The 10,791-nt window shown below is 34.1% G+C and overlaps 2 protein-coding genes across 3 annotated transcripts; one reads left to right on the top strand and one right to left on the bottom strand.

Moving 5' to 3' along the window:
* The first annotated feature begins 837 nt into the window (after positions 1-837).
* Positions 838-5,014, top strand: LOC118050194 (aspartate aminotransferase, chloroplastic). Of its 2 annotated transcripts, XM_035060453.2 has the most exons (12): positions 838-977; positions 1,143-1,214; positions 1,439-1,516; positions 1,828-2,022; positions 2,148-2,186; positions 2,275-2,364; positions 2,496-2,604; positions 2,688-2,797; positions 3,125-3,268; positions 3,467-3,633; positions 4,194-4,458; positions 4,691-5,014. In XM_035060453.2, the coding sequence occupies exons 2-12, from the start codon at positions 1,143-1,145 to the stop codon at positions 4,820-4,822; spliced, it is 1,401 nt and encodes a 466-aa protein (XP_034916344.1). In that variant the 5' UTR covers positions 838-977; the 3' UTR covers positions 4,823-5,014. The 2 variants fall into 2 exon arrangements, with proteins under 2 accessions (XP_034916344.1, XP_034916345.1); XM_035060454.2 differs by lacking the exon at positions 838-977 and having other exon boundaries at positions 1,006-1,214.
* A 301-nt stretch (positions 5,015-5,315) lies between these two features.
* LOC118050195 (probable receptor-like protein kinase At1g80640) lies at positions 5,316-8,584 on the bottom strand. The gene is made up of 10 exons (XM_035060455.2): positions 8,157-8,584; positions 7,696-7,875; positions 7,342-7,592; positions 7,119-7,251; positions 6,897-6,960; positions 6,708-6,804; positions 6,487-6,589; positions 6,238-6,356; positions 6,053-6,142; positions 5,316-5,654 (listed from the first exon to the last, which is right to left on the bottom strand). Exons 1-10 carry the CDS (start codon positions 8,317-8,319, stop codon positions 5,496-5,498), a joined length of 1,359 nt encoding a protein of 452 aa, XP_034916346.1. The 5' UTR covers positions 8,320-8,584; the 3' UTR covers positions 5,316-5,495.
* Positions 8,585-10,791: the final 2,207 nt, after the last annotated feature.

Raw genomic sequence — 10,791 nt, 5'->3', positions numbered from 1 at the left:
GAAGACTGGAGTTTTGGACCGTGAAAATTGACCATAAAAGAATTATTGATTTTAAAAAATATAAAATATAAAATATCTTGAATTCATAAATATTAAACCTAACTCAATTAATTAATTTAAAAAACTCACAGCTTGAAGTCTAAAACATATTATGTTTTAAGTTAAATTAATAAAGATATTAATTTAATAAAACTGAATTTTTATTAATCCAGTTGAACAGAAGAGTCAACTTTAAAGGAAAAAAAAGTGAAAAGATACCTATCATTAATCTAATATTGCTAGGATTATTATTATCAATAATTACTTTATCCTGAATTCTAATCCTGTGTTACTCAGGAACATAATAAATCATGTAATTTATTTATGATATTATCTGAAAATTCTTATAAATTTGATATAAACAGTATTTCTTGATTCTCTTAAACAAGTTACAGCGTATTTTTATCTTGTATTTAAATCTTTTTATTCAAGAATATAAAAAATCATTTGATTTTTATACGATAATCTTAATGTTTTATAAGAAAAATACATGTTAAAAAAAACTCAAATTAACCTCCTCAATTTATAATAAGTCGAGTCTTGTACCGGTTATAAGCTAAGAGGGTATTTGAAAGTGTGGTAACGGTTGCTTTTTAAATAACTTTTCGTGCCGAAAAGCATGCTAATAATGTTTTTTTATTTTTTAAAAATTATTTTTGATATCAGCACATCAAAACGATTCAGAAAATATAAACCGCACTTAATTTTAACAAAAAAAAAAAATTTTGAAATTTTACAAAAACCAGGTTTGACTGCAGTCCCAAACAGCACCAAATCAGGATTAATAACTTTTGCTTGGGTTATCATTACATATCAAAGCATGCACCGAAACCCATAACACAAAACAAAATTCCTTGTTAACGAAAATTACCAGAGACCAGCTCCTAGTATCTATCGCCATCAGCACTTCTAGTTTCTAAAGGCAACGGTTTTTTCAGGTTTCGTTTTCTTTAAATGAACCCATCATTATTTCAAGCGCCATTTACAGTTCTGTCAAATCCAGTCGCGCAAATACATTTAGATCACACAAGTAGCTGTTTGATTTTATCAAGATCATTCCTTAGAAATCTAATCATTGAGCAGTGTCATTTCTTGTTATTCAGATGGCTTCAACAATGCTTTCTTTAGCTTCTACTACTCCTTCTGCTTCACTTTCTATGCAAGAAATTCTCAAGGTACCGATAATTCTCTCTTGATTGACACTTTCTAGTGCTTTTCCTTATTGGGTCACCATTTTTTGAAGTGTTCTGTTTGGTTGTTGGGAAAATGTGGCCAATCAAGTAAATTCAAGTTATGAAAATCTGTGTTATGATTCAAAAGTTTCTGTTTTGTTGTTTTCTTAGCAACCAAATAGATGTTTATGGTGTGGATCAGGAATTTTAACTGTGGTTTTGGGCAGGGAAAGGTGAGGCTTGGAAGTGGTAGTGTGAGTACATTGTTTAACAAGGAGAAAGGCAATCCCTTTATCAAGGAAAAGGTATATACGCTGTGTTTTTCTTAATGGGATTTTAGTTTTTTTATTCAATTATTGTTCTTATGATCCTGTGTTTTGTAATTACTGGAGGATTCTTGATTTTTGCTAAAGCAGAAACTATGTTCTTTTGCAAGTACAAAAGATTGAGGCTGTATAGTTTAATTACATATTTGTTCAAATCATGATTTTTTACCAGTGCGTGCTTCTGGTCTTTTAAAGATTTTGATTTGAACTTAACATGCGTTAGTTGGTAGGATTGGAGCTTGATATGTATTGGTTACGAGATGTGAGGTTTTTTTTTTCCTGATTTGCAGTCATTTGGCCGGATATCTATGACTGTCGCAGTTAATGTATCTCGTTTTGAGGGTATAGCTATGGCTCCTCCTGATCCTATCCTTGGTGTTTCTGAAGCTTTTAGAGCAGACACGGATGCAAAGAAGCTCAACCTTGGAGTTGGGGCCTACCGAACTGAAGAGTTACAGCCTTATGTGCTTGATGTCGTTAAGAAGGTCAGTAAACTTTTCAATCTACATGGTATGTTTTTATAATGGGAATCTAGCTTTGGATCTTTTAACGTACAAGCAGCAACAATGATTTCTATGATGGCATAACTGAAATTGATTTTCATTTCTAGGCTGAGAATCTTATGCTGGAGAGGGGTGAAAACAAGGAGGTATGTCAATATTTTCAAATGTAAGAATGACAAATTTCCAATCTCCATATTTTGGTCTTCTCACCTGACATCGATCATTTTTCTGTAGTATCTCTCAATTGAAGGTTTGGCTGCATTCAATAAGGTGACTGCAGAATTATTATTCGGAGCTGACAACCCAGTGATAAAACAACAAAGAGTATGTTGAAAACATAAGCTTATATTTCTCTTAAAAGGAATTCAGTTTCCTATCCCTGTCATAAAGATATTACTGAGAACATAATAACATATTAATAATAAACTGGATATCGATTTGTAAAAATTTTCCAGGTCGCAACTGTTCAAGGTCTTTCAGGTACTGGTTCACTTCGATTAGCTGCAGCGCTCATTGAGAGATATTTTCCTGGAGCGCAAGTTTTGATATCATCTCCAACTTGGGGTGTGTGATGTCACTCCCTTGTACATTTTATATGATTTGTCTCGTTGCTATCAACATTAATGGCCAGCAAACTAATTTTGCAGGTAATCACAAGAATATTTTCAATGATGCAAGAGTTCCATGGTCCGAGTACCGATACTATGATCCCAAAACAGTTGGCTTGGATTTTGAGGGGATGATATCAGACATAAAGGTTTGTTGTAGATCAGTTACACTCCACTCAAAAAAAAATTCGCCATTTTGTGTTGAATCATTTGAATTGATGGCCATCCTAAACAGCACGCTGCTGTATCTTTCATCTCATTTTGTCTTTCTCACAACTTCAATCTGCACTAGCGTACTATCCTCTGTGTCTCCCCCCCTCCCTCCCTCTGGGTATGGGCAGTGCTCAGGCATGCGATTGAATCATACACTATCAGTGCTTGGTATGGGAATTCAGAGAGAGAGGGGTAATCTTTCTTTCATAACTTCAGATTCAGACTGAATCATTTCTCTGAAGTGTACTATTATTTTATTGCAGGCAGCCCCTGAGGGATCATTTATATTGCTTCATGGCTGTGCTCACAACCCAACTGGTATTGATCCAACCCCTGAACAATGGGAGAAAATTGCTGATGTCATTCAAGAAAAGAACCACATTCCATTTTTTGATGTGGCCTACCAGGTATACATTGCTTTAAATCTGATCTGAATTACACTTGCACCAACAATTTTATTGTCCTGCTGAACCAAAGATGTGAATTTGTGAACTACAAAATCTTTATAGTGGCTTGTTGCTGTAGTAATCGTGTAAAAATTCCTTGAGAATTGGAATACTTTTCAGGGACTGATATTTAATTTCAATTGTTCAATGTACTCTTAGGGATTCGCTAGTGGAAGCCTCGATGCAGATGCATCATCAGTGAGGTTGTTTGCTGCACGTGGTATGGAGCTTTTGATTGCTCAGTCGTACAGCAAAAACTTGGGCTTGTATGCTGAAAGAATTGGGGCAATTAATGTTGTCTGCTCATCGGCAGATGCAGCAGCAAGGTGCGATTAATAGAATTGCTAAATAAAGCTTGTTCACTTGCTAGTTGAGTTTGAGATGCTGTTCCCTTAAAATACATGCTATTCCATACTGCGGCATTGTTCATATTCTAGCCCTTGTTTTGGTTAGGATTACCTAAAAATATGTCCTCAATATGATGCATAAAAGTATTATTAAATATTACCCTGGCAACCATCCGTCTTGCCATCACCATTTATTGGTTTGGTCTCCAAGCTGATAGGTCGTGTTTCTGTTGAATGCTTGAATACCTACAGTAGAACTGTGTTAATGTTTTCTTCTCTCTCTGTTTCCTTCCAATGAACCATAAAGGAATGGCATAGATGTGAGGACATTGATTGTATCCTAAGTCGTGTGAACAGTGGAACATTACACTTTTTGCTTCTCATTATTGGGTGACCATTTGTGAACCTTTGTTGTAATTGGGGTTCTGTCAAAGGTGTCCTGTGAACAATTTGTTAGAACCGCCAATTCGATAGGGAAAACTTCTCTCACGTCATAATACCTGTTTAAATAATGGTTTTCTCTCTCTCTTAATTTTCAGGGTTAAGAGCCAGCTGAAAAGGATTGCCCGACCAATGTACTCAAATCCTCCTGTTCATGGTGCTAGGATTGTTGCTAACGTTGTTGGGGATCCAGCTCTCTTTAATGAATGGAAAGAAGAGATGGAGATGATGGCTGGAAGGATAAAAAATGTGAGGCAGAAACTATTTGACAGTCTCTCCGCAAGAGACAAGAGTGGGAAAGATTGGTCTTTTATACTGAAGCAGATTGGCATGTTCTCCTTCACAGGCTTGAACAAAACTCAGGTGATTTCTCCTCAAACTTTTGTCATTTTAGCGATTTTGGAGTGATTTTGTTGTGGTAGAATCATTTTAAAAAAAGAGTCATCTTCTTCATATTATTCTTTTAAATGACATTTGTTCTCGTTTTATATTCATGGTTGAATTCTTGAATTTGTTCTTTTCCATCTCCCTCAAACCTCTCCATTGCCATCGTTAATTCATGATCTTTCTGTGTGCTCTTTTTATGTTCGATCAGAGCGATAATATGACCAACAAGTGGCATGTCTATATGACAAAGGATGGAAGAATATCCTTGGCAGGACTGTCTTTGGCCAAATGTGAATACCTTGCTGATGCCATTATTGACTCTTTTCACAATGTCAGTTGAAAGAGATGGTGAACGGGTATACCAGAACCAACAGTTAAATAAATTTTGGTGACTTGGATGTTTTACTGAGTTAATATTATTTTACAGAAATTTTGTAATAATGTTCACTGGTATGACTGCCACAAATCCATGTAAACTGAGCTTTGATTGAGGCTGTTTATTACATTCCAGCTGGCGCGAGTTATAGTTTTACTGTACATGGTGTCAATTTTCCTTTCTACCTTCTCTTCACAAGGCATTCTCTTTACTGCGATCACCTCCAACTTTGTTAGGGAAAAACTGAGAAGAATTGCAGCACAGAAGAGAGCTCTCTGCTGAATCTAGAGATCCAAAAGATTAATGAGATGAGTAAAATGCTGTTTTACAGATTCTTTTAAGTTGCTGAAAAGATGAACTGATTGCGTACACAGCCGAGAGGTTGAAAATAAGCTTGGTGCAAATTTGGGATGCTATTTTTCTTGATCTCTAAACTTTGCTTCGATTTACAAAAGAGTAAAGATTCTAATGCTCTTGAAAAGCATCAATATCAACCATCTTGTCCGAAATAACCAAAAGATATGAATTATCAAATGATACATCAAAATATGCACATAAGAAAGTGCAGTGGATCAATGATTCATCACACACAAACTAAAGCAGATGCAGCAGCATCCGAAAATAGTTTCCCTGATGCTTAGCCTTGTCGATGACCTCCAGGAGTTGTAGGTTGTGCAACTCTTAGCGTCCCTCCAAGCTCAAGAGGAACTAGTGGGACAAGAGAGTGCACGACATCTGTTATGAGGGGGCGGTAACTCGGCTCTGGTTGAATACACAATACAGCCACTGCAGCAACCTGCACAAATTGCAATCTATTTAGCCAACTCAAGCAAATTGAAATTCCTAATCTACCCTAACATTACCTAAGCTTGGCCTAACTCAAGGCAAACATGCTCAACTATCATTGCCAAATTTCTTAGTTCAACAGACCTTTTTTCTCTCCTACCTTGCCAACAACACTTGGGGCAGAATTGATCAATTCGACCTTCCTTGAACTAAAGCAAACCTGAGGCAAAATTTTGTTGTGCCCACTCACAACTACCAAACCAATCCAAATTTATTACTTTAAGGAAAAAATTTCCAGGTTGCTTTGCATCAGTCAATCATGTACAGAGAATACCAAAACAATCCACTCACACGTTTAGATAGTACACATCCAATCAAAGTAAACTATGGTTTTTGAGGTTTACAAACCTGGAACAAGTACTTCTCGTCTACTAAATCTCTGATCACAGGATCCACAATGGTTGGAAGGACAGCTCTGTTAGTAAGCTGAGGCATGGCCTGCATTTAAAATAGCCATAGCATTAAACATATTTATTGAAATCTTGATTGATTGCCTCTCAAAAGAAAATAATTTTTTGGATGAGTAAACATACCCATGTTACTATAGATTGGCAATGAGCTGGTGCCAGTTTTTCTACAGGCCTTCTTCCTAATAGAAGCTCCAGAAGCACAACTCCAAAAGCATAGACATCACTCTTATCTGTCAATTCACCTATAATATTTAAAAAAGTTATTTCTTGCGAGGGGGGAAATGGCAAAATGCAAAATAAATACAATGGGATTCCAGTCTAACAAGTTGAAACTACTGATATCGAAATTTTAACCAGTTTAGTTTAGCATACCATCTAGCAGATACTCAGGGGCTACATAACCCACAGTGCCTGAAAGCTTGAGCTTGTTCTTGTTATGAGAACTATCAGCTACAGCAAGACCGAAATCTGACAGCTGAATCCAAACACAAGTTAAGAGAACGAGAGAGAAGGCAAAGTGAAGTGATGGAAGAAGAAAATAATTGAGAGTTTCATTAATTTAACACAAACTAAAAAAATTTATACATTTTTACCTTGGCATTGAAGTTGGCATCCAAAAGTATATTAGATGATTTCAGATCTCTATGGATCACTGCTGGCTTGCAGAACTCGTGCAGATATTCTAATCCTCTAGAGTCAACAATTTGAAATAAGCAAATACTCAAAGAAAAACAAACAAACAAAAGAAATTTAAAATCAACAGAAAGAAAACAGCAACTCACCTTGCTGTATCAAGAGCAATTTTCAACCTTACATGCCAGTTTAATGAAGATCCGCGTGAAGTTCCTAAAGCATCAACAAAATCCATGAAAGGAAAGAAGAAGGAAAAAAAAAATATATATATATATATATATATATATATATATATATCTAAATTTCATAATGTCTTAACTCATCTACCATGACACAATAACCCTTAAAAAAAAATGGGACAAATATTTTACCATGCAATAGATCTTCAAGGGACCCATTGGGCATCAACTCATAAATAATGAACCCCATCTCCTCATGAACACTATAGCCCACAATAGAAATTATATTTGGATGCTGAAATTTGCTTAACAAACCCACCTCATTCTGCAATTCGAATTAATAACAAATCACCACCAAGAAAACAAAGCTAAAAGGAAAAAAATTGCATCAAATCTTCAAGAAAATTGATATCACCTCAAATTCTCTCTGTGCATCATCAGTTGCACAGTCTAGTTTCTTGACTGCAATACTTGAGTCATCTTCCAATACAGCCTTGTATACAAGTCCAAATCCACCCCTCCCCAACAATTTATCATCTTCAAAATTGTTTGTTCCTTTCTCTAGTATCGTATAATCGATTAATGAAACAGATCCCTTGTTACTAACCATTCTCAAGGAACTGAATTTGCCAAAAAATGGCGCCAATGAAAGCCCTTTCTCCACATCTTCACATCAGAACAAAGAATTACTAACAAAAAACACAACAGTGAATACAAATTTTGGAGTAAAATAAAGATGAGTTGTTGGTAGAAAAGGAAACCCAAGCACCTGAACACTGAGAAGCTTTCTTCTTTTGACAAGACTTCCTGTAGTAAATGAAACAAGAAAGCAGAGAAAGAAAGACGATAACAACAAGAATGCTGCAAGAAACAATGAGTAACAAAATTATCTTCTTGTGTAACTCCTCGTGCTTTTGTTGGTCTTTGATTCCCATTTCCAATTCAACCCCTGGTCAAATTATACAGAGAAGCAAACCTTTTAGCTTATTAAGCTTTTTAAAAAAAGCAAAGAACCATAAAAACTATATCTTGAAACTCTATCAACACTGTAGAGAGATGGGATCATGCCCCAAAGAACTAAACTTTTTTTTACATATAGTGTGAAGCCATAAATGCACTAGATTATGTAGTCGTTACTTAAATTTGGCACAGAAAGTTTGAATTTTTGAAATCACTTAAACCACCCCAAAATCATTTCTTTTGAAAACTAAAAAGGGCCCTTTTAAGTACCTGGAGAGAAGGCAGCCATGGAAGTGGAAATGGGAGAAATGGTAGAGGGAGGTGGTGAAGAAACAAGTGGGTCTTCTTGTATGGCATGTACTACGACTGGACACAAGTGAAAAAACCAAATGGGAACTGTTTGAAGAGCAAGAACAAGATGAAGAAGCTTCATTGTTTGTTTGTATCTAAGTTGAAAGAACACATGAAGATTGAGATATATGTTAGGACTTTGAGGTTCCTTAGCTTGGTGGGTTCAACAAAGAGAGAGGTTGCAAGTCGTGGAACACCATGGGAAGGGTTTGTGTGTGTAGATTGGTTAACACTTTGTTTTGGGTCTTCTTCCAGTGCTCGGAATTGTCTTTCCTTTTTTTTGAATCTTTTTCAATTCTTTTTATCTTCCTTGTAAACTGTTTTTCTGTGTTTAAAAAGGAAAAGAAAAGGGAACAAAAAGAGGCCGTAGAAAGCTATTTATGATTTGAGCCATTGAATTGGGGCCACCACACAACAATCATGTGGGCGTTGTAAAAGAGATTAATAAGAGTTATATATCCAAAAAAAAGTTGTGAAGGCTATATTACTACGTGTGTGTTTTTTTCAAAAAAAATTATTCTTAATATTATTTTATTAATATCATAAAAGATATCAATTTTATTTTATTTTTTTTACAGAAAACAATTTAAAAAGGAGAACCTACCAAAATATTAAACAGGAACATAAATTAGTATAGAGTTTGGTTAATATCTTGAGATAAAAAATTAAAATAATAATAATAAAAATATATTTAATTTAAGAGACTGATATAAATATATAAAATAAATTTTCATATTTTAAAAATAAAAGGTACAAGAAGACAGAAATCACACCTATCTCTAATGTTTTCATATCCTCTATTCCAAAACAATAACTAAAACTCGTTGGTATGTTCTAAGAAGGTAAAAATCATTGAATAGTCTAGCATGAAAAACAAGTAAATATCATTTAGATTTTCTCTTTTAAAACCCATTTGCCTGCTTTGTTCAATTAAAACTCAGATCGATGGAAAACAAAAAAAAAAGAATTTAGAATTCTGGGAATAAATTTAAGAAAATGATTGAATAACATCTAAGAATTAATAATAATAATAAATATTCAATTTGGCTTTCAATATCTAAGAAAATGTCAACAATTTTAAAAAAAAAAATATATATATATATATATATGTCAACAAACAATCTGTTGGAAGAACTGAATGCTTTGATCTCTTAGTCAATCGTTAGGACATTGTTTTCTAGCATGAATGCTTAGATAGATGTTGTAATATTCTTAATGCAACAAATCTTCAACTAGGGAATAAAACCTAACAACAATATGTTCCTTATGTCCTTTTCATTTTTGTTGAGTAATAATGGTAACAAAAACAATTTTGTTTTGAGCACCAACCGATGCTGAAATGTTCATTCTATTGGAGTAAATATGAAGTTATCAAGTCAGTTAATAGCTGACAACATTGCTCGTATCCACATTCTCTCTGCAGTATTTTATCCAGAAACGTTTGTTTTTACGAGGAACCTTTGTTATAAAACTTGTTAGGGCATCAAACTCGTAGTTCCAGGTATTGATTCATGCCGGGTTTTACGATGGATTAAATTTAATCGAGTTAAGGCTTGTAAATTATTTTTTGACTTGATATAATTATTTGAAATTTAAGTAAAACTTGATTTGATTTTAAAAAATATTATTTAAAAAAAATCATGATACAAGTTAATTTGCACTTACAAGTCAATTCAAGACTTAATCTAAGTTACACATGGAGTTGTGGCCTAGTAGTTGAAAGGACTTGTTCCCTTCCTCCACACTAGGGTTCAAGTCCCACTTGTGTACGCCTGTCACCTCCACGGTGTTTTACATGTTCACTGGGCTTGCAGGATGTTCAATGAGTCCGAAGATTAGTCGTGGTGCACGCAAGCTGCCCCGGACACCTCGGGTTATAAAAAAAAAAAACTTGATCTAAGTTGAGATTCATGTTTAATTAAATTGAGAGTTGACTTAATTAAACTTATCCCATAAAATAAGTTAATATGACTTAGAATGGCTTGCAAGCCAATTTGTGACTTGATAGAACTGTTAAAATTTAAGTAAATCTCGGTTTAATTTAAAAAAAAAAACCAATTTAAAAATAATGGTGTTTTGATTTTTTAAAAAGATTTAAATAATATTATTTTAATTTGATTTGTATTTACACTAGAACCTACCATGTTGTATCATAACTATGCAATTAACTTCTAAACCTAACACAGAGTCTTTTAAATGTCTGAATCTGTTTTCAATAAAGTTTTGTTGCTTAGAGAAGCAACAAATACAACAACTATCTTGTGATTAAACAGTTTATATTATTTGACTAAAAATAATTTTTTCATAGATAATAATCGGGAAGCAAGAACGGCTGGATCGTCGAGTCTGTTTTTCCCTGTCCATTTCTAATTTTCCCATTTTGTCATCTCTGTCGCCATTGATTAGTCCTTGTAGTTCTTTGAGTATTTGAATTTGATCCCTAAACAATACAAAACTAGCAATTTAACTTAATTACCTATAATGATTTGAAAAATATTTATTTTAAATATAAACGCAATCTAAATATATGAGAAAAAAATACCTTAACAATCAA

The sequence above is a fragment of the Populus alba genome, chromosome 6 (assembly GCF_005239225.2).
Source record: "Populus alba chromosome 6, ASM523922v2, whole genome shotgun sequence".
Lineage (NCBI taxonomy): Eukaryota > Viridiplantae > Streptophyta > Magnoliopsida > Malpighiales > Salicaceae > Populus > Populus alba.
Note: the sequence above shows the minus strand (reverse complement) of the source record. Positions and strands in the feature narration are given on the sequence as shown.